The sequence below is a fragment of the Ammodytes marinus genome (genome assembly GCF_949987685.1).
Source record: "Ammodytes marinus genome assembly, chromosome: 10".
Lineage (NCBI taxonomy): Eukaryota > Metazoa > Chordata > Actinopteri > Uranoscopiformes > Ammodytidae > Ammodytes > Ammodytes marinus.
Genome location: NC_137214.1, coordinates 12,441,276 through 12,465,124, shown reverse-complemented (window position 1 = coordinate 12,465,124; position 23,849 = coordinate 12,441,276). Strand labels below are relative to the sequence as shown.

Sequence of the window (23,849 nt, the reverse complement as noted above, 5' to 3'; positions counted from 1 at the left end):
CAATCTATCGGCTGGTGTCTCAGATCAACCTCCAGCAGGAGCGACGTCCCGGCACTTTTCACGCCTCAGCGGAACGAGCAAACAGAGGAAAACACTCTCTTACCACTCTTCATTTCTCTCTCTCTCTCTCTCTCTCTCTCTCTCTCTCTCTCTCTCTCTTTTGTCTTTTGTCCCAGCTAGTCGCACCGTTAGATAACAGCAGGCATCTGGTCAGACAGCTCAGACAAAGCAGAAAGACCTGGAGGGCCTGACGGATACAGCAACGGAAAAGGGAAAAGGGCAAGTGTAGCTGTGTGTCGGACAGGACTGTCCCAGCTCATCCTCATCAACATTGCACACTGTTTCGTTCTCCTTGGGCTTTTATCTCTCCATTTCCTCCTTTCCACCTCCCTATATCACTTCTCTTGTGTACATGTCCATATCTCTATATCACCATGGTCTTGGTCTTGGTGTCTCTTTTTAACATCCTATTATAATCTCTCTTTTTTCCTTTTCCTTTTTCCTCTCTCAGGGCTAAACGTCTGTCACGCTCTTATATTTAAATGTATATTTTAAACATAATGAGAAATATACAGTTATATGCTGGAATATACTGTTAGTCATTCTCTTCTTCCTCACACGGTCTCTGTCAGCACTCATCACTCAGACTTGGGATGTCTGCCTTTAAACAACCTCTAATCCGATGTTGCAGCAAGTCCATCTAGCAACCTGTATTATTGAACAGGTGCTGTCTGTCAGGTGCAAATTTAGTGTCATACTAGTGGACCTTCTTTTTCAAATTGAACTCCCCATAAGTAAATTCAAACCTGCGGCAATCAATTTGTGGTGCAGTTTGAAACTTTTAGACTTTATAGTTCCTTCTCACATCAAGAGAGTTCAAAAGGGTGTCTCAACTTGGTGTTTCTGTTCCCTTAACTCCATTTCCCAGGACATAGTTGTATTCAAATTTCATCAAAACCTATTTCTCTTTCAATTGAGGCCTTTATGTTTAAGTTTAGAAAGAAAAAAAAATTTACTGGGTTGTTTTTTGCCACTGTATGACTCAAACTTAATGTCCAAGTTAATAACTGCGTGCTCCTGACCTCCTGTTCATCTCTCTTTCCTCACCCTTTAACTCCATCCAGACAGCTCCGGCTAATCCCACCACTCCACTGCCTTAAAAAAGCTCCCAGCATCCTCTTCTCTCCCGCAGCTGGTCCTGTTCCTCAGCCCTCTGTGACCCCGCGCGCTCCAGCCTCCAGCATCCATATCCTCACTGCTCCCTCCTCCTCCTCCTCCTCCTTCTCCTTCTCCCTCTCACTCCATACTCATTAACACCACAGTATAAGGTTACTTCATGTTTTCCATCCATCCAGTGTCCACCACATGCATTCTGCCCGGCCCAAACAGTGGCTGGCTGCAGCTACCAGTAAACTAATTAATTCCCCTTCACCGCTTCAATCACTGTTATCTCATTGAAGCTATTGCTGCTAATTAAACTGCCATTTCTCCATGCTGTGTTTTTTCCCCCCACAGACCCGTCCTGTCACTCTAACTCTCATGTTATCTCACATACATACATCTCGTACAACTTGCACACACGATATACAAAAGTATGAGTTTGTTTGAAATTATGTTGCAACTCCATTCTGCTTTGTGTTTTTTTTTTTTCGTTCTCTCTGTCCGTGTTGTTCTCTGAATAACCAGCAGTGTCATTTTCATGAAGTGGCATCAACCTAAGGGCTCAAATGCACTTGTCTACTCATGTTTGTCCCAAGATGAAATCCATACGATTGTCCAAGCCGTCACAAATTATCTGTTTTTCTTAGCTTCTAGTTATTTTTAGTCAGTTTAATATGTGTTTGGTTAATTTGGGTAATATTCCTCATTGATGACTTTATGGCAAGTCCCCAAACGGCATATGTCATCCTTTCCTCATAAGGACCCTATTACACAGTATTGTAACATGTTCTGTGTGTTAGAATCACAGTGATTTAGTCGGTAACAAAATATGTGGACCACTAACCAATCTTTATGTTGTGTTACTTTACACATCCAGATACAACTTTTAATGTATCCATAAAAAAATATCTGAACACATTAAAGTTGCTTAATTCAATGAGTGAAGTTGAATGGATAATCAATAGAGCGCGAATTAAACCAATCACACTCAAAATGGGTTATCTTCTGTCACACGATCCAAGACTTAATTCTGACCTTAAATGTGTGGCCTTTATCGTTTGAGAGTGGAATTCAACCCACATATACTGTACATGTAAGCAGTTCAGTAGGGGTTACATTTCCAAATTAGGTATTACATTGCCTATAAAAGTCTAATTATTATGGCCTTACTTTGGTTCCTTACCATAAGCAGGTTCACTTAGATGATGCCTTAATGCCAAAAACAAGTTAAATGAGGATCTCCACTTTAAAGACAATATCTAAATCTGCTTTACTTTGCAACAAAAGAGATATGCAGAAATGATACATAACCAACATGTACTTTGTATCTTCATCATCATTCCCAGAATGTACTTCACCATTTTCCAAAGTTATCAGAAATATGTACTTGATCTTCTGTTATGATTAGTTGTAATGGTAAAGTAGGGACAGAACTCTGCAGTGTCTCTTTTGACCACTAGTCAGCAGCAGCAGCAGCAGCAGCATCATCAGGCTCCCTGATCTGCCAGTAGGTAACAGACTCAATGAGATATTTATTGCTCCAGCAGGGACATTAAGGGATCCTCTGAGCCCAGTTTGAAAGTCCTTGTAAAGTTCAGAGCTCTGTGCCTGTCCCCAAAAAGCTTAGAGGCTCTGAGGAAGGGGATCGATAGGCCAACTCGCTCAACTGCACGGCAGCTACACATTCTGTTATGCAGTGATGTAGTTCATAAATATTGACCACACAGCTGAAATGGCAGGTATAAATCCTAAAGGAATGTCCTGCGGGAGATAATGGGGAAGACGGAGGGCAACGGCAGACTAACAGGGAACAGATCAAACCGCTGACATTCCCCATACTGCACCGCAGGGCCTGATGACAACAGAGAGGAGACGACAGAGCAGAAGAGAATAGAAACGTGTTTGTGCACACAGAGCTGTGAGCTGTGAGCTGTGGCGTGTGTGTGTGTGTGTGTGTGTGTGTGTGTGTGTGTGTGTGTGTGTGTGTGTGTGTGTGTTGTTTAAATGGCCTTTGACCTGCTGATTACATCTTAGTTCCTACCTCTTTCGAAGTATGTACTGTTAAGAATACACTACAGTTAAACCTCTCAAACATTTACTAAAAAAATATTTTGGTTCTGTTTTTAAAGAAAATTCATATTTGTATTGCGTGTGACTGCATGCATGCCTGAGATGCCTTGTGTGTGTGTGTGTGTGTGTGTGTGTGTGTGTGTGTGTGTGTGTGTGTGTGTGTATGTATGTTTGCACGATGCTCATATGTCTACATGTTTTTGGTTTTGTTTTGCACAGAAGAATAAATGCTTATCGATTGTGAAGCGTGAAGTGGTCTTTAATTTCTTCGCCTCTGATGGCCCAACAGACTGCAGAGGTCCTGCGTTTGTTGTTTACGAGCGACCTCTATCATCCCTGTCTCCCTCTATCATGGCCCTCTCTCTCTCTCTCTCTCTCTCTCTCCCTGCTTGTGACCCTCCTCCCTCACCCGCTCCAGTTTTATCTCCTCCGTCACGCTTCGTGGTCAGACCTGGAGACCTGGAGACCAACTCTCTCTCTTCCCTCTCTCTCTCTCAATGTTGTACTCTTGAAGAATGGGCCCGGTCCTGCAGTCATCTTTGAAGAAGTGGTAAACACAGCTAAATGGACGTACACACATGCAAACAAACATTCACTCATTGTATTTAAATGTCATTTGTTTTGGTCACTGACTCTATGTGGAGTGAACAGTGTGCGGAAAGACCTATGGGTATTGTGACGTAATTTGTGTGCACTGCTGAATTTGAATACATTCTTAAATCATTCACCTATAACACGTTTAACAAGCAAAACAAACATGAAATCATCTTACTTTAAATACCAAAGAAAGGATATCAGAACAAAAAAATAATTCACAGGTTTTGAATAACTTGCTTTACTGTAAGTCTATATGTATGTTTTGTACATATGTGTATGATATTTATAAACCTGAATAATGTCATTGCACTCTTGTGGCGTTGACTCTCTCTGAATGGAAATTGATGGAGATGTCAAGAATCTAATTTATGAGCTATAATTGCTGAACCCAACTCTGGCTGTCTCGAATATGGGATTATGTCATTGTTGTCCCTCTCAATGTGTGTGTGTGTGTGTGTGTGTGCGTGTGTGTGTGTGTGTGTGTGTGTGTGCGTGTGCGTGTGTGTGCGTGTGCGTGTGACTGATATGATGTTAACTGGGAAATAATGAATGCTGTAGTTCAGCATCAGCAGTACACTGGAAAACAGAAGCTTGTGCACTTTTGTGTAATGGGAAAACAAATAATCAGGGACCTAGAACATCCCTGTGTCAGACACTTATGGAAACTGTCATTTAAGAATTGCACTTCATGCTGCAACTGTTTGAGAGTTTGTTTAAGCTGCAAACTGTAACTTAAAGTTAGTGAACATTCTAAATGTGATTGCCAGGGGCACGTAGCCAAACGATACCTGTCTTCATGTGAAGCAGGAGCCATCTGATAAAGCGAATATTCAAGATTTGCTATTATGTGTGGATTCCCTCACAGGCTGTGTCCCTTTAGCAGTCATCCCGCCTCGCTGCCATCTTAAGCTAACAGAAGGCGAAGTTGCAAACCCCAGGGTTACGAGACTGTCTAATGAAGCCTTAGTCAGCTGGGTAACATTTTGCCCCGGCCGTGGACAGTTCACACACATGCACAAAGAGCACACACACTGCAGATACTTCTGTCCAAATAGCTAACTGCCCAGAGACCGTGCCTAGTGTTGAATCATGTGGCTATAATAAGTGAGGTGGGAGAAAAACAGCTGTAGGGACATTAAAGCTTTCACTCCCGACTGGTGATACTAAAATAAGCAGTAAGACACCCTCCAAAATAAACAGTGGAGAGCTAGAGGAGAGACTGTGTAATAATACCTTAATATAAAAAAACATAAATATAGCAATACATGTTTATAATGAATGAATGTAAGACTGCAGGATGAACTGACTTAATAACATGGTTTTGAAACAACAGACCTGCTTGTAGCTTTCATTTCCCTTTATTGATCTAATGAGCAAGACATCAGCTCCCATCTCAGTCCTTTCTCTCAGCATTTATTGTCGATTGGCTTGCAGACAAAACGCAAACATGTCACACAACATGACTGGCCAGTGGGAAGATAAAAATAAAAAGTATGTTCATTCCATCCATGAGACTCAAATAAAAGCAAAGATGGTATAAATGTATACAGCTGGATTAGTACAGTACACCTTTTCCTTGGCTAGCGTTGGTAGCAGTGGCAGATGAGTGAGTTATGATGGTGACAGAGTTATAATAGCCGCACCTTTTCTCCTAGAAAATGGCAACCGGACACAGATTCAAGTAATGTCTCTGACTGAACAGACTGCGATTATCAAGCAAGCGGTATGATGGAAGGTGAAAGCAAGTGAAAAGCCAGACTGTTTTGGCTAATATTCCCAAAGGATCAGTGTATAGAAAATACTGTACATTTATTGTTATTGCTGCTGGTTTCCTTGGTGATGGATGCTGACGATCACTGCTTGGATGAACCCAGTGTACCGTACCTTTAAAAGAAGCATGGTGAGCAACAACAACCTAATGGCCATTGGTTTTAAGTTTAGTTTTTTTGTTTTCTTTTCCACTTTTGTAACGCCAGTCCCTTAATTTAAATAAAGACATCCCAATAGCAGCTTTTCTTAGATTTGAGTCCACACACTGGAGTGTGTGTGTGAGGGTAAAATTTACAGGCTGGACTCACCCTCACACGCAAATCCAGAAATGATATGAGCAGTCCAACAGTTTGATGTTGTGTGACCCCTCTCGCTCTCATTTTCAAGGCAAATATAATAGATTCATACGGCATGTGTGCTATTGGCACACACAAAAACGACACAGGGAGGTAATCTTCTTCTATGTATCTACACAGAAGAGATGCATCTTCTCTTCAGGATATGTGAGTTTATGTGGCTTTGTTTATCTTTGGGGCTGTGTCTCTCCTTAAGTAATAAAAATAAAAACTCATAACAGTGCATTGCTATACATGCCAGCTCCTATAACACCACATTAGAGCATATATAATTTGATTAAAAAAAGAGACATATGATGGAAGAAAAGAGTTGCTATGAACAAAAACAAAAAATCTTGAGTTGAAGTTGGCCAGGTAAACCTTTTCGAACAGTGCTATGGGTCAACACAATTTCAATTTGATTATTTTGGTCTAAAAAGTTCTTATTTTTTAAATTAAGCTGCACATCACTCCTTGGAAAACTGCAATTTGATATTACTTGATCCCATAACCTTGACAAAAACCTGGTTCACAGCCAGCTATTTATTCCATTCCCACATCTCCAGAGCACTATAATCACCACCATTAGTCTACTGAATTATGCCGAAAACTATGAAAATGTTACCCGAGTTGTTATGAACGAGAATTATCCATCAAGTTAACAGAAAAATAAATAAGATTCCAGTTCCTCTGTGAATGGCAGATGGTTGTAGCAAAGGATGGCAGGACACATGGAGGATGAGAGGGAAAAGTGTGGAAGCAAAGAAGGGAGCAGGTGATGAAAGTGGGCTAAAGTGCATAATTAGCATTTTCCCAGTGAGCGTGTGGTGCAAGGCGGACGAGTCCATATGTTGAAACATTTTGTCAGAGCTCCGTTTCTTGGGGAAGGGGGACTTAAAGTTTACGTCTGGGTCGTGTTGAGGTCAAAGTTCAGCTATCAGAATTCAGTTTCGTTCCACGTCATCAACAATGGGAGTGTTGTAACTCTGGAACAGAGGCTGCATGAACAGGCCCAGCGTACCGACCACACACACAAACACAAAGATCCACAGGAAGAGCCGGTCGATAACCATGGCCACGTACTTCCAGTCTTCAATGATCTGTGGAGAGAGGTAAGATTATACATTGTGCAAATGTTCTGTTTACGTTCCTCCCTAGAGCTCATTATTTATATTTATTTGAATGATTTATTGGCCAAAACAAGCAGCATCGTTCATCTGATGGTGTACAAATTCATAAATCACTGCATTAAAGCTAATGATGGATTTGCGCTGACGGCAGACACTTTGCATGATAGCTCCTTTGGACAATGTCAATGTAGCGATTAATCTTGTTTGTAACATTGTAATAAATCTGGCATCAAAGGTGCCCGTTTAGAACTTAGAGCTAATGAATCGCCTCCTATGTAAAACATTTTTAGTGCAATAAAAAAATGATAAACAGTGTAATAAGTACCAAAGCCCTTAGTTGAGTGACTGGCATTAGCTGTGTTTGTATTTTGTAGTAAATCAAGGTAGTGGATAAATTAGAAGTTTGAAATGATGCTGCTTGATCTTTGTCAGGGGATGTCCAACAGTATAACAGAAGATAAGACCAATATTATTACAATTCATGCTGCGGAAACCTGTATGTACCCAAATGAACGCTAATCCATCCAGCAACTGTTGATTCATTTCATGTCCATGTGAACCAACCACATGATGGAGCTAAGGGAAATGAATACCTGGGAGCCATGAATGTTTGTACCAAATGTTCAGCCAGACTGAAGATTTTGATCTGGTCTTGGTGCTAGATGCAAAGTACAGGGCATCAACCAAGTCAGGAGGATTCATCCTCTGGACATCATGGTTATCTCTACCAAATCTTATTGCAACCCATTCAATAGGTGTCAAAATGATTCTTTCAGAACCACAAATAATAATAATAATAATAATGGATTGGATTTATATAGCGCTTTTCAAGGCACTCAAAGACGCTTTACAGGGTTCCAGGTTCCATTCATTCACACACAGTCACACTGGTGGTGGTAAACTACAATAGTAGCCACAGCTGCCCTGGGGCAGACTGACGGAAGAGTGGCTGCCATTCAGCACCTACGGCCCTCCGACCACCACCTCAAACATACAGCAGTCATACACATTCACACGAGGCTAGGTGGGTGAAGTGTCTTGCCCAATGACACAACAACCATGACACAGGTGGCAGAGCGGGGATCGAACCGCCAACCCTTGGATCATTGGCCAACCCGCTTAACCACCTGAGCCACAGTCGCCCAAATGTCATTCTCAGGGTTCCTAAACACAACTGCCCTCAAACAAAGGGCAGTTGTGTTTAGGCTCTAAACAGAACGCTTTTGCTGAGAGGCTAAACTGCAGTTCCAAAGTTAGACTGAAAAATAGCATAATAGGTGCTCGTTAATGAATTAATTGGCGAACTACACTGTGTCCTACTGCTATGTTGTCACAATAGTAAGGATACTATCGGCAGTGGAGACGCAAGGCAGATCTAGGGTTACCGTTCCGGCGTCAAACCAATATAATTGTTTTTCTAGATAGATAGATATAAAAGTCATAAATGTGTAAAAATGTAATATATGACAAATCCACAACCGGCTGAATAGCCTCTAAAGCGTGCTGCATTTTGCAAATTCCCTGCTTACTGTCTGGGGTGGCTGTGCACAGCCTCAAAACTTCATTGCCGTTTCTGGGATTGGGTGACATTGAACAAAGCAGATTTTCCATGTATGGTCATGCTGCTACACGCTCAGACCTGTCCCTGTCCCGCCCTCCCCCTGCCTTTTACCTAACCGAACTGTACTGCTCAGTGGAAACCGTGGCAACACATGCAGATACACCTACCCCTTCATCATCATCTTCACTCTTCATCTTCTCAGCGATGTAGCGGACTCCATCCACCGCGTCCTCCGTGTCGATGCCGCTCTTTAGGGTCATCCTCTTCCTGAAGTCTGTGTTCTCTGACAAGTCGCTGATCCTCCAGCCGTAGCGTTTGGCCGACTCCTCGTTCACAAAGAAGGATGAGGAGGAATTTGCCATTCCTGCAGAACTCCCACGCCCTCCGTCCGCACCACGCATCTTGTGGTCGGAGTACGATCGCTGCTGGTGTTTTTTCCGGAACTTCTCACGGATGTTGGAGCTACCGGGCCGTCGCATGAAGAGGAAAGAGGGGAGCCGGTACAAGAAGACACGCTTGACCCAACGAGGCATGGTGTGCGTACTGGGGGACCGGTGGTGCACGTTAAGCACGCAAACGCTGGTGACAATGGAGAAGGTGACCAGCACCATTGCAAACATCAGGTACTTCCCGATCAGAGGCACTGCTAATGAGGTGGGCGGCACAATCTTTGAGATCAGGAGTAAAAACACAGTCAGGGCCAGAAGGACAGAGATACAGAGAGTCATCTTCTCGCCACAGTCCGATGGGAGGTAGAACACCAGAATAGCCAGCGAGGTGATAAGGATGCAGGGAATGATCAGGTTGATGGTGTAGAACAGAGGTTTCCTCTTGATAATAAAGTCATAGGTGATATCCAGGTACCTGATGTCATTGGGATCTTCATTCTTGCGTCCAGGCAGTGAAACGATGTCCCACTCACCGCTGGGCTTGAAGTCGTCGCGCGAGGCGAAATCACTGAGCAGGATGAGATCGATCTCCGTGTGGTCATAGGTCCAGGAGCGAAACTTGAGGGTGCAGTTCTGTTGGTCAAAAGGGAAATCCCGCACTTCTATTTTGCAGGCCGACTTGTAGATAGCTGGTGGGAGCCAGGCCACCTCCCCGTTGTTGGAGACCACAGCATTGGAGTAGAAGGAGACTTCATACGTCCCATCAGCACTAAGAGGAGGAACAAGGGAAAAGAAAGGAGAGAGATAAAGTCAAAGAGATAAAGAGAAACTTTCTGGACATAACTGAAAGACTCATGGCAAATCTTATTTCAAGACTATCTCTTATCCATTCAAACGCACATCTCTACCATCTCCATATATATTGCCCATCATAATCTGCTTTGCATTCATACAACCATCTGTTAAAGATGCCCGTTGGCAGATGAAGGGAGTCTGGTTCACTTTACTTTATTTAGCGTGCTACAATCACAACCCATACGTAAACATGATAAAATGGATGGATGCAAAAAAATATATACGTACTGTCTTACAAATATTGGCAGTTCGGTCAGAGACACTCGGTCAGATTAATTTGCATTTGGTGAAGATTTTAGCTCTTTAAGGTAGCTCTCAAATCATTTATGTTATGTGAAATCGGTGCTGGATGTACACAACCATAGATAGTAGTAAATAATATGGATGTAGCATCTGGGCTGACCTCAGTTATTCACACGGCACTCAATAATCCTGGTTTGTGCGCGTCGCCATTTTGTGAGGTTTTTACTCCGCCTCACGTCGGGGGGAGGGAGATAGCTGACGTATACCTCCGAGGCAAAGTGAGGGACCACGGGCGGAGAGCTGTCACTCAAGAGATCGCGCGAATACATTTTAACCTCCAAAAGAATAAAAACTAGCGTGGTCCAAAAAAATTCACCCCCCTCAGTGTTGTCACGGAGATATGACCTAAACATACAGACTAAAATGGCGTTGTTGACCAGGCTGTAAATAGGTTTAATAAGACTTTGAAAACGGCCTGTCTAACAAGTGACTCAAAGAAAAATTGCTCAGTCTTGGTACCACCCCCAGTGGCACTTCCGGGCTATTACAGTTGTGGTCACTTCCTTATTGGATGCTGGTAAAAAATTGCTGAGGTTGGGGCTTGTACACAACTAGTCATTTTGAGTTACTAGTTCAACACATTGTTAAATATCAAACCTGTCGCTTGATCCAAGATGCAACGTTTTAATATACAGTAAGTGAGGGTTTCTTTGTCACAGCTGTCTATAAATTGTTCCGCCAAAAGAGATTTCCCCTAAGACCTGATGCATCATTATTAACATCTAACTTTTTCACTCACAGTGGCCATTTTTCGGCAGAACCAAGTGTTTGTATTCTTAAAGTACACTTTGCTGATAATCTTCCTCTTGTAGTACTGTTAACAGAGGACTCTCATTTGTAGTGAATTTTTTCAAGAGTGTTGTATTGGTAGTAAATTGAACTTAAATTAACAATTTACCTTTAAGCTTATAAGGAGGTGTCAGGTATTGGGAAAGAAGCATGTGTTGGTAACTGAGGTTATTCTCCACCTTCAACCTTATTTCATGAGAAACACACATACTGTACTCCAAAAGTTGAAATCTATGTACTCATTGGTTGAATCAATTACAATCTTGAGTTAGTTCATCCAATTTGTGTAAATGAGATTGAGATTGAAAACAGAATCAGTGTAAATAAGTTTGCTCTACTGTTTGATGGCGTGTTGAGAAAATGATTTCATGACTGTTGACCATGTGCCTGCAGAGGTGAAGCATGCAACTGTTATTTGGGTTGAAAGTTAAACGATGTTTTCATCTCAAGAGACAGGCTCGACCTGGGACACGTCCCGGCAACATAGCAACAACTGCCCATCGACCCCACACCCCACCTCAAATCTGCTGAGAATGACTTTTTTCCTCAACTCACCAAGGCTACAGTTGATGCATTATACATAAGTGGCCTATCAATTATAAAGTACGTCAGGAATCCAACCATCACACCCGGTCTCTAATGCTTTGGGGCTGCTGTGAATATGCAGACTAATCAAAAATGCAAAGGCCCCACCTGTCTACAGCAACCCCTGGTTCCTCACACTTGGCCAGAGAACTCAACCTGAGGTTGTAAAGTTGTGCTGATCATCTCCCATCATTTTGCCCAGGAGTGTCCCTAGAGGGACCCCAGATCAGGGGGCCCAAGAAACTGATAATAGCACTTAAAGGTGGAGTCAGCAATTCTGGAGAACGGTTGTTCAAAATCAGTGAATATCTCCTCATGATCGACTATCTGTTCTGTGTTTGCGCTGAAAAAAAACAATCCTGTATCAAACTGGCATGTCAAAAGAGGGGGCCAACAACAGTAGCTAGTACAGTAGACACATGCCAGTTTACAAAGCCTAGACCGTGTATTTACACTGGATTTTTTTACGGACAGGTAGCGGATCATACGTAAACAGTAGTTTAGCATTACAGTAAGCTTTGGTGCTTTTCTCACATCACTATCAACATTTGCACAGCAGTTAGTGCATTTCTCAAAACAATTAGTGCAAACTGCAAAACCTAGTGGATAACCTGCAAAAGTACGTCACTTGCTCAAAATGGATAGTCGTTCCTCAAAAGCAAGTATTCATGTCAATGAAACTGCCAGTGTCATCAAAATGAGAAGTCTTGACACCATCGTTTATGAACAAGATAGTCAAATGGCTTTGTCATGTTTTCATTATGACAGTTTATTCTCTCAGTGTTTTCCAATGCAAAAAAAAGGTCAGAACTCGGTGACACTACCTGAAAATGCTCAAGACAGCACTATACACTACTTGTACAGCCATTTGAAAACTACAGTAAAGTTAAACATTGCTGTAGTTAGGGGAGTAAGTGAGTGCAAGACACTGAATACGTATGTTTCACATTTTTACTGTATATGCTCTTTGCAATTCTACAGCATTGTGCAAAAGAAAAATACACTTCAGTCACTTATTTAGAACAAACATAAAAAACACCCTTTTGGTAGAGCTGTGCACAAATGTGAACAATATAACAGGACATATTGTAACTGAACATATATAGGTAAATCATTCTGGCACATCCAGACGTTCCTGTCTGTCTGGCCACATATTTTCATCTACATCACAATGGATATTATCCCTTGCAATGCAGTGAGGAAAGTATATATGATAAAGAAAAGGTATAAAATTTGCTTGACAGAATTTGATAACTAGTTCAACAAGTTTGTATGTAATGACTCAAGCAATGAAATGAAGACTATTAGTTTTATTGGGAACAACTATTCAGCATCCATAAGTATAGTTAATTTTGACTGACATGACATAAGCAAATGACAATGTTATAAAACAGCAGAGAATTGTATGAAAGCAACTGATACATGTCCAAAAGCATTTGCAATTTGTTCAGAGGAAGGAGAAATTGCTACTATGATGTGCTCAAATGACTAAATGTTGCGGAGGTTGAACTAATAGTTATGATAATTTTCATTCTGATCTGAGAAAAGCACAAAAGCAACTGAGAAAAACTGTAACTCACACTTGTCACTGGCCACAGTGCTGTTCAGCACAAGTCATAGTAATATGGACACAGCACCCAATTTAAATAATTTCAAGTAAAAGCTTGATGTCCAAATTATGTCTAGTTATTGTGAATACATAGATAGATAGATAGATAGATAGATAGATAGATAGATAGATAGATAGATAGATAGATAGATAGATAGATAGACAGACAGACAGACAGACAGACAGACAGACAGACAGACAGACAGACAGACAGACAGACAGACAGACAGACAGACAGACAGACAGACAGACAGACAGACAGACAGACAGACAGACAGACAGACAGACAGACAGACAGACAGACAGACAGACAGACAGACAGACAGACAGACAGACAGACAGACAGACAGATAGATAGATAGATAGATAGATAGATAGATAGATAGATAGATAGATAGATAGATAGATAGATAGATAGATAGATAGATAGATAGATAGATAGATAGATAGATAGATAGATAGATAGATAGATAGATAAATTAAACCCAAAAGTAAATTTTTGAGTCATTTGAGACAACAAAGCAATACATTATTAATTATATTTTATGATGAAAGTTGACTGTTACAAAACTTTGCAGATGGAAAAAAAGACCCAGGTGTTGACCTATATGCGGACAGATGAGGTGACTGTTTGTGGCTGTCTGCTTACACTCCAGTGGATATAGGCAGAGAGGGGCTTATTTCTCCTTATGACAACATCCACATTGATTTTTAAAGGCTATGAAATGGAGCTATGTTGGAATTGACTTTCAGATATTTAAAAGTTTCTGTATCCTGCATTTGCAAATCTGTTCACCAACCTGACATCACTGAATCCTAAATTGCTCCTGATAGTTAGCTTTCACCCTGAAAACACCCTGTCTGGACTGTGTTCATTAAATATTTTGGTGTGCACTGCTCATCCTAAAAGGGGTGATAAGTGGGATAAAAAGGGAGGGGTGAGAGCATAGAAGCGAAAAGAGGATGAGAGAAACTTTTCAGGAAAATCTTGCTTTTTTAGTTTGGACACACACACGCACACACAAACACACTCAACTCATTCTGTCTTTTTCACATATAAGGCGTACTTGTTGTAGAGGACGATGTCTGGCAGCCAGATGTGTTGTGACGGGAGCCGGATTTTCTTGATTCCCATGTACTCCTCAGGGTCCCACATTAATCTGTAGTCATTCCATACCTGATGAGAAAGTGAACACACACACACACACACACACACACACACACACAAGGATATCAATCAATTCAAAAGACACATTCACACACAGAAAAATAAATAGATACTTTAAAAATTGTGTGCAAGCAAAAAGGAAAACACATGAAATCCGATTCCGGTTACAAAATAAAAGACAACAGGAAACATACATAAACATATCAGTTTGTGGAAAAAAGTTTAGTCCCAATGGCATGCATTTTGAACATGTCCCTTTAAGAGCCTTTCCAGCTAAAACCCAGATATGTGATGGTGTGTATGTGCGTTTGTGGAAATGTACACAAGGCATTTATTTTAAGGTAGTGCATGGAGATAGGGTGGTCCCATGCAAACAAACACAAAGGGCAGGAGGACAAGTTGGACACAAACCTGACTGAGCCAACAGTTTGTGGTCATGATCTGCTCCCTTTCGTTCTGAAACACAGAAAGGTAAAGGGTTTGTGGAAAGCTAGAAGAAAAAAAACATCCCCATCTGTGTTCTTGAATTAACTGAAAATAATAGCACATGCCTCTATGATAAAAGCATATATGGATTTAGACTTGTGTGTGTGAGTTTGTGTGTGTGAGTTTGTTTGTGTGTGTGTGTGTGTGTGTGTGTGTGTGTGTGTGTGTGTGTGTGTGTGTGTGTGTGTGTGTGTGTGTGTGTGTGTGTGTGTGTGTGTGTGTGTATTTCCTTACCACGTTGATCAGCTGTGCTAGGGACACCTGGATGTAAATGGTGACCTGTTGGCTGTTGTTGACAGCTGGTCTGATCAGCTTGTTGTAGCGCTCCGGTGACAACAGGTGACTAACCAGCCGCTCCTCCACCTCCGCACAAAAGGCAGCTACACACATACACACACACACACACACACACGCACGCACACACACACACGCACACACACACACACACAAACATAAAGTAAAAGCAGATCAGTTTCTGTAATAAATACTATCATATACATGTTTGTGCTCAAGTGAGAGAATGCACACCAGATGAGAATACGTTTAAAAGCTGAATCCAGGTTTCAGTTTCCATTAGTCCAACCCAGGGGTGGCTGACCATGTACCATGTGAGGTTTAGGGTTGACATCTCAAACATCTCATTGTTGGACACCTTGTGAAACATGTCAAACTACAGCCCTGAACAAATGCTTTAAAACATTCTTTGACTTCCATAAATATATCCTCTCAGTGGAGTGATTAGGTTGAGATACAGCATCCGGGAACATGGTGAGTTGAAGGTGCCTCACAACAGTTTATCAAGTCCTCGGACAAACTGACACCAAATAACAAAATGATCTCAACTGGCTTCTTAGTCAGCTCGCTGATCATTGCTTACATCGTGTTGATCATCAGTTTAGCTAAATGCCATCATAATGAGGAAACCCATAATAACACGAAAACAAAAATGTACACGTCACACAGACACAAACATGCCCGCAGCAGTAGTTGGTGAAGCGATGTTTAAATCTCGTGCTATGCGGGCTCGCCAATTAGTTGCTGCAGCACTGTAGCATGCTGCGTGTCACCAGATGTAATGAGTGTGTAATGAGGGTAACAATGCATGAAGTCTGCATTCAATGACAACAATGAGTGCCTTTGGAACTGATACACGTAAACATAAACACACACACACACACACATACACACACACACATACTCACTTAAGTCTTTGGGGACTGATATTTCAACACCCCCCTCAGAGGACACCCACACAAACAAACACAGTATGGCTTATTTCACACTTGTAATCAACAAATAAAAATGTTTGACTAGGTCACAGAGCTTCAGTGATAATGGTTAGTTTAATACACGGACATTGCCAAACTTTCAGATGGTTTAATTTTTTGAAAGAAAAGGGTCCCTTGTTTTGGCTTTTTTATTTGAAGACATCCCTGCCCTCTATTAAAAGGTACTTTAACAAAGGATCTAATTCCAAGCTATTTAATATTTGCATATTCACTGTCCTTCTGCTGAAAAACCTAAAAAATGAAGATGGGATATGGGATATGGAGACCTAGTTCTTGTGTACCTGTCGTCTGCAATCTAAATACATTTTTTCTCCTGTGCTCCTGTACAAGCCAAGAGGCACTTTACCTCAAGTTATCTTGCATTTGAAAGCTTTTTCTCTTGTTTTGTCTTGTACCTGTTCTTTCCTGTTTTCTTAAAAAAAATGTAAGTCTGTTGTTTGTCTGGCTTTTGTAACTCCTTGTTTGTGCTTCATAAATAAGCTTTGCTTTGCATGACCATTAGCTGTGGCTTTCCTACTTCCTGAACAGTATAAACTAGAGGGTGACAAGAAAAGTTAAGAGAGAGAGAGGATTAAATAAGAATTTAAAATATCTCAGAGAGAACAACAAGCCTCCATCTTCAAAAAGTATCTTTCATAAAGTATGATTATCATGCTTGATCTTATTATTAGTTATCTCAGGACCATGAACAAGACACCAGAAAGCCTTAAAAGTAACAGAAATGTTGACTGGCCCTATGTGTTCAGCTGAACAGTTTTCCAGTGATTTGTATTTTTCTTTCGTTTCTCCCCCCGTCCAGCTTCGTCCTGGTAGCTTTCGTGACCGGACCACCAAACTTACACGCACACCTGCTCCCATTTAAGATCCGCATGACTTGGTGATTTGTGGCACGAGCACCTCCACAATTTTTTTCCAGTTCACTGAATAAGACGAGACTGTTCAATCACGTCATAGTAGTTTAAATAAAACAATTATGCCGGTCATCCTGTGATGGAAATAAATGTTGTATGTATTATATACAGTATATATATATATATACACACACAAAAACACAGCATTCATTTCCATCACAATCCAAAAGTCTTATTCAGTTCAGACTTGAAACTTCAGCTTTCTCCAGACATTTAAAAATGTATTTATTAATGTATGTCCTCTTTAAATATCAACTTTTATTCATTTTTATTTATGTATTTATTTATTTCTCTATTTATTTAAAAATAAAAATATTATTTATTTATTTATGATTCAATTTATTTATTCCTGTATTTATTTATTTATTGATTGATTGATTGATATTTAGGTCATTAAGTTTCCTCCATATGAGACCCATGTACATCTGGAAACAATAATTGTTTGCTTTGAGTCTTTAGTTAATGGGAGAGAAAAATGTCAGTCCTCTGTTACATAGCCTTGCTTGAGGTGACCTCTCCAGAATACAGTGAGCAAGGGCAAAATTGTAGTCTGCACTTTTTCGGCAAGGGAAAAATTCAACTTGAACCAACAAAAGATATGAGGAAAATAACTGCCTTCTGATGTAACAACAAATAAAGAGCTGAACAGTATAGTCTTGGCACTGGTTTTCATCCCCTGACTGCCTTTAATGGTGCTGAGTTGTACACTAGCCTAGCCTAGCATATGACAGCTGTATGGCCAGGTTTGATTTTCAGCTGCAAAGAGAACATCATTTCAGTAAAAAAAAAAAGGATAAAAAAATATAGGCTGTATATACAGTAGTGTGATACATTCAACCAATCATATTGAATCAGCTGTGCAAGTACTTCTGAACTGAGATCTGAACTGAGATCAGCAATATACTTGTCATCTCAGAAGTATACAGTTAGTAGCTTCGGACTACTATATATTGTTGGCACATTACTTGCACTGTTTTTCAACAATGCTGCCAGCCGTCGTATATCAGTATACATTTAAGATAAAAATGAGTTGTGTCAGGATCAAAGTGAGGAGCAGAGGCACTGAGATTGTAAGGCAGGTGCAGGAAGGACAGATATGCTCTACACTTGGTCAGTGTACATTAACCTCCAGTAAAGCAAGCCTCCTTCTGAAGAGGCTATCATTTGAGCAACTGTGACATGACACTGAACCTCAGGGGTAAATGTCTTGAGAGGGCTTCTGAAAAAACAATAAAGCTCTTTCTGTCAGGATAAGACAGATAGGGGGAGATGGAGACACACACACACACACACACACACACACAAACAGCAGGGAGTGTGAGACAACACAATCACCAGATTGGAACAATCATCTGATAAAAGGAAATAGGATCATGGCGAATTATGGTGATGATTCATGGGTAATCACAGTGACTCAGAGGTTTGCTGGACGCCATCACAGCTTAACAGCAATGCATGGTTCATATGCAAGGATGGCAGGGTTTTAGTTGTATTTTGTGTACTGATTAAAAGCAACTGGTGTTATTATAAGATGTTGGCGGCCTGGGAGTTGAGACCACACTTTTCTGTATGTGCAGCTTGCTGTTTGCTTTCCAGCTGTATTCCTCGCTGACACTGTGCTTTGGTAATTTAAAGTCTCATATAAAGTAAAAGCTGTTAAACCACAATGCAGCCACAAACAGAGGAGGGGCCATCAAAACGTCAGGGACCTGTTAAGTATCTTGTTGAACTACAATCATTATTCTGTTCTATAATGGACGAGTATTACCAATAGGCTTCACTTGAAGTGGCGCTCCACTGATCACACACATGAAATCCAGTTTGCTCATATTGAGGTGAACGTTACTACTCAGACTTTGACCAAATTTGTATTATGTCTTAGAGTCAACTCTGAAAAAAGTGACTGGTATTGGAAACTGAAAATGTACAGCAGAAAGCCTGCCTCACCATCGGGCTTGTGTATGAAGAGATAGACGTAGGCATTAACTAGGCTGGGAAGGTCACCTTGCATCATGCAAAACGAAGGATCTGGTGTTTTTGGTGCTCGACTCATAACTAACACATACATTGAATTTACTGAACACATGCTAGGAATAAGAGTTATGAGCTAAATCGATTAATTGAGGGATTGCATAAATAATCCCAATTTATATTTTAAATATGCATCTGTGTAATATGTTGACCTGCAAAGTGGTCTTTGCTGTCGAGGCTTCAGCTTTAGGCTCTAGGTGCTCTCTGATTTATTCCTGAGAGAAATAGTAGATGTCATATTGTCTCCAAAAAAAGTAAGGGTGATGAGGACAGCATAAAAATAAACCCAGCACACACAAGCAATACCAAACTGTGAAAGACAAACTTCCTGAGACTGGTGGAAAGGACTGGGGGGATGTTGGAGAAACACAAGGCTACGTAAGGAGGGGGGGGGGGGTTGAAAATTAATGCTTAAACAGTAGATGAGGCTAAAATGAGATGTGTATGAGGTCTATGTAAGCAGAGAAGGAGCATTAAGGAGTCTACCAGCAGGTCTCATCACACATATATGCACACACGCGCACACACACTCCCGCCCGCCTCGCTGCACTCTCCTCACCTCAATAATTCATCGCCGCTAAAATAAAAATGCCATCATCTCACAAGCACAAGTAGAGTCTCGCCTACAATCAGAGAATATTCTTTGAGACTTACTCTCAACTAGATCAAGTCAACAACACATGGTCTCCATATCAGCACACAGGACCAGTAAATCATGAAAAAAGAAAATCAAACCTTCAGACACAGTGGTGCTGTTGTTGAAGGTTTGTTCGAGGGTGGGGATGGGGGGGGGGGCAATGCAGATGGATTGACAGGCTGTGTCGTAGGAGCATTGCACACAGACAAAAAAGCATAAAAATTCTGAATCGTGTTGCTTTCTTTTTTAGTTTATAGTGAATAATTCAATGCCTTTCTGAGCCCAAAACTATTTGGGCTTCAGCTGTCGTTGGCTTGGCTCAGCACACTGCGCCTATAAGTCACGGTATAAACAACACCCCATGTGTCATTCAGATGCAGTCGCGGCCACGTGGTCGAGATATTCCACAATGTAGCTCTTAGCTCATCTGCAGCCTGAGAGATTTTAGTTTTAGATTATTTTTAGTATTACATGGATCTGATGCTTTGTATTCCCTCGATACCATTAGTATCGCACACACAGTCCTTCCTGTTTGTGAATATAAAAACAGCTTTTACTATATAGATATTTTTATATCTGTCACCGCCTTTCCCTTGTGTCTGTCAGCCCTGCTTCGCTCAACTTTCTCAGCAGTGATGGGAACGTGTGCAGGTCAGGGCCAGAAGAGAGAAAAAAGCAGAATGAAAAGAGTCTTTCTTTTGTTTCTCCGTGTAACATTAGCATGTAAGCTGCTAACAGCAATAGTACGTTACTTCTGTTGCCCCCATGAGGAATTCTGAGTAATTACCATGATACTGTTGACACGTCAACATGAGGTAATCTTTCGGTGATCGCATGTGGATTGTATTCCTTCTGCTGTACGTCCAGGTTTTTTCTTAGCAGTAAGATCAACAAATGAAACATTTCTTGGGCGCTTTAAGGGATTTTTCCTGAGCTCCTGGGCCAGTTTTGGGGGGCGACAACAGTTTGTAAAATGCTGCCATACTGAGAAATACAGAGAGTTGTGTGGAGCTGATATGCTTAATCAACTTTGTGTCAACTCGTTTGTGCAATAATTTGAATGTAACCGACATTTAATTATATGAAAAGGTTACACACTAGCTCTAAGTTTGCACCACTTTCCTCGCAATGCACCTGAAGCAGCTCTTTATTACATATCTTTCTTCATATTCCCTGTTTCTCTCCTCCAAAGAGCAACACCTCAAACAAGTGTGCCAACGCAGTGAATAATAGTTTACTACGAAATGTTGCCTCACTCATGCTGGGCCCCCTTTCGACCGAGCGCACTTATGATGTTAGGAGAGAGCACTTTTTTAAACTTGTGAGAATCAAAACAGCCATAGAATAACCCCAGGATAAAAATTCAGAGATGGATATTTCTGCCCGCCCCCTATATATAAAGTTTCACCCAGGGGCTACAAAGAAGCAGAGTTAGATATGTGTGAGGGGGGAATCTCACGCTATCCTCTTGCGCTTCTTTAGGCATTGTGCAAGCTTCTAATGATCAAAACATCCAGTGTTAAAGCAGTAGCACACATTAGCACGTTTACTACGCAGCTGAGACAGAGAGCACCAGAGAGGACAGAGAGAACTGACCTCAGATGGGTCACGGAATAAGACGTAAAAGGGGTGTAACAAAATACAAGATAATAGAGACACAAATGTGGCGTGCAGGCAAGTGGCACCACGCGAGAGAGAGAGAGAGAGAGAGAGAAAGAGAGAGAGAGAGAGGGAAGCAAAGTAGCCGCCTGGATTAAGTCGTGTCACTGCAGCAGCCAAGGTGAAGTTTGAGAAGAGCGACAGAGACACAGTCATGCAGAAAGAGCGCAGGTGACGGAAAGAGTCACAGAGGAGAGGCCAAGTCGTATCTGTTAGAAGAAAACAAAGGATTGGAATAAAGAGGTCAGGGAAAGGGAATGAAGGGAAAGAAGGAGAATAATGCGGGAACTATTGGACACCTTTCCTTTAGGTGGTAGGATGGCCAAGAGGAAAGGGGGCCGACCAGTAACCGTGAGGTCGCTGGTTCGATCCCTGGCAACGGACAAGAAGGTGTTATTTGTAACACTATGGTGGCTGGTATAACATCTACGGTGCCCACCATCTTTACCATTGCGTCCTTGAGCAAGGCACTTAACCCCAAACTGCTCCGGGGCACTGCTGTATGGTTGACCCTGCACTCTGACCCCCTCCGAAGTGGAAAACTTGAGGGGAAAAGACACATTTCAATGTTCCTTGTGTAAATTGACTAAACTTGAATTAACACAATGGGCCAGTGTCACAGACATGGATTAAGCCTATAATAGTCCTGGACTAAATTGTACTTTCATGTACAATCTCCATTCCGAATTCCACTTAGTCCAGGACTAGGCTTAAACTGGCCTAAAGAGTTTGTACTATTGGAGATACAAGATTTGAATGACAATGTACAGTATAAGATACTGTAATTCTGAGAAAGGGGATGAAAGGAAGGAGAGTTGAAGGTCATAATGGCAAGCAAACTAACAACAAAGTAAAGAAAGGTAACAGGTAAAAAAAACAATGATCTTCACGTTTGTACTGTTTTAGTGACATACTGTATACTAACACGTCTAACTCATACATATAGAGATGTTCTTCTAGGCAGTAATTACCCACTTTTTTTTCCAAAGTTGCAAAGATTTCTCCTCAAATGACACTGACTTTCTATTGAACGGACTGGGTCATTCAAGCATTTAGGCTTTTATTAGAAATACAACTAACATTAACGACATATTCGTGTTTTCATATTTATGTTGGCTACCTCCATAATGTTGTTATTCTAATGGAAGAAATGAGGCCACGGACACAATGGGTGTAATAGCTGGGGTTTGCCCCTGCACTCACAGGTTGAGATCGCATTTCAGCACCATGGACAGCTCCTGAATGGGATTCCCCTGCATCGACCACACACAGGTTGCTTCAACTTTACAAAAACAAATTAGGAAGGCCGTCTCAGCCGTACATCATCTGATAGAGGGGCACTCAGTTAAGGTTGTCTGTAAAGAGGCGGTCCATTTAGTTCTCTGTCATTATTACAAGATGGCCTTGGCACACACCAAAGGGCCATTAGGCACAGTCCGGGAGGGCCACGGTACACCATTATGAGATTTCATCAGGTGGACCGCAGCCAAATCGTCCAACTGATTAGTGAGTCCTGAGAACACCGCATTGCCAAATTATTATTGGATTTTTCGCTTACATTATAGAGACAATGAGTCGGACTAGTGAAAAAGCCACGTACCCCCCCTAAAACAGCACCCTCATTCGCGTTTAAAGCGAGTAAAGTATGACTCCTTGGGTTTGTTGTGTAGTCTACAAGAAAGAGCAAGTGAGTTAATTGCGACGTGCGTGCTGAGAAATCACGTGCTGAACTGTCCGACGCAAGGAAATGCCACTATTTTTTTCCCCACCGGCCTGCTTTCCGGTATCACGTGCCAAGTCTGTCAAGTCAAAAATGTGACTTAAAACATTTCCCCAAAGCAAATGTTAAATGCTTACAGCAGGGAGCGTCCCGCTGCTGCAGCCCACATAGGAGGAGAAGTTGTATAGCCGCAAAACACATGGGAGATGAGATGACATTTCTAACATTGAGTAAGAGGGACTCCCGTGACCTGTTCTATTAATTGGCATGCACAGTCAGAGAGTGACTGAGGCTATACTTTACAACGAAAAGCCCGAGAGTGTGTGGGTGTGTGTGTGTACCTGTGTGTCTGTGTGTGTGGTTTAAGCCCCGTGTAATGTACAAGCCCCCCTTGTCCCAGCCCGTTGCGGGATGATTTGGAAAGGATTACTCACTTGCCACGGTGAGAACCAGGAGAACCGACGCTGCTTTCACCGGGGCTGCCATCGCTTCCTCCCCTCCAGTGCGACACACACGCGCGAAAAACTTATATTGTTTCTCGCGTGGGCTTTTCCTATTTTCTTGCCCTAGATGTAAAGCATAAGAATAGGGAAAGAGAGAAAAAGGCAGGCTGGATTACAGCGCTGTCATGTCAAGTGAATCCCGCAAATGACGTCCGGTAGCTGAGGCTGGGAGGCATGGAGAGAGAGCAGCACTGACTGCTTAAAGATGAGGAGGAGGCTGGATTCTCTCTGCCACAGCGCACCGACTCTCCACGCTGATCCTGGAGCTGTGATTGCGCGCAGCGGCAAGCG

General features: G+C 41.7%; 1 protein-coding gene across 1 annotated transcript; it reads right to left on the bottom strand.

The window, feature by feature from the left end:
• Positions 1-6,877: 6,877 nt before the first annotated feature.
• LOC307256359 (neuronal acetylcholine receptor subunit beta-2-like) lies at positions 6,878-23,541 on the bottom strand (the record flags this gene model as incomplete). The annotated part of the gene is made up of 6 exons (XM_080035288.1): positions 6,878-7,033; positions 8,792-9,782; positions 14,222-14,331; positions 14,734-14,778; positions 15,043-15,188; positions 23,490-23,541. The coding sequence occupies 6 exons, from the start codon at positions 23,539-23,541 to the stop codon at positions 6,878-6,880; spliced, it is 1,500 nt and encodes a 499-aa protein (XP_079891414.1).
• Positions 23,542-23,849: the final 308 nt, after the last annotated feature.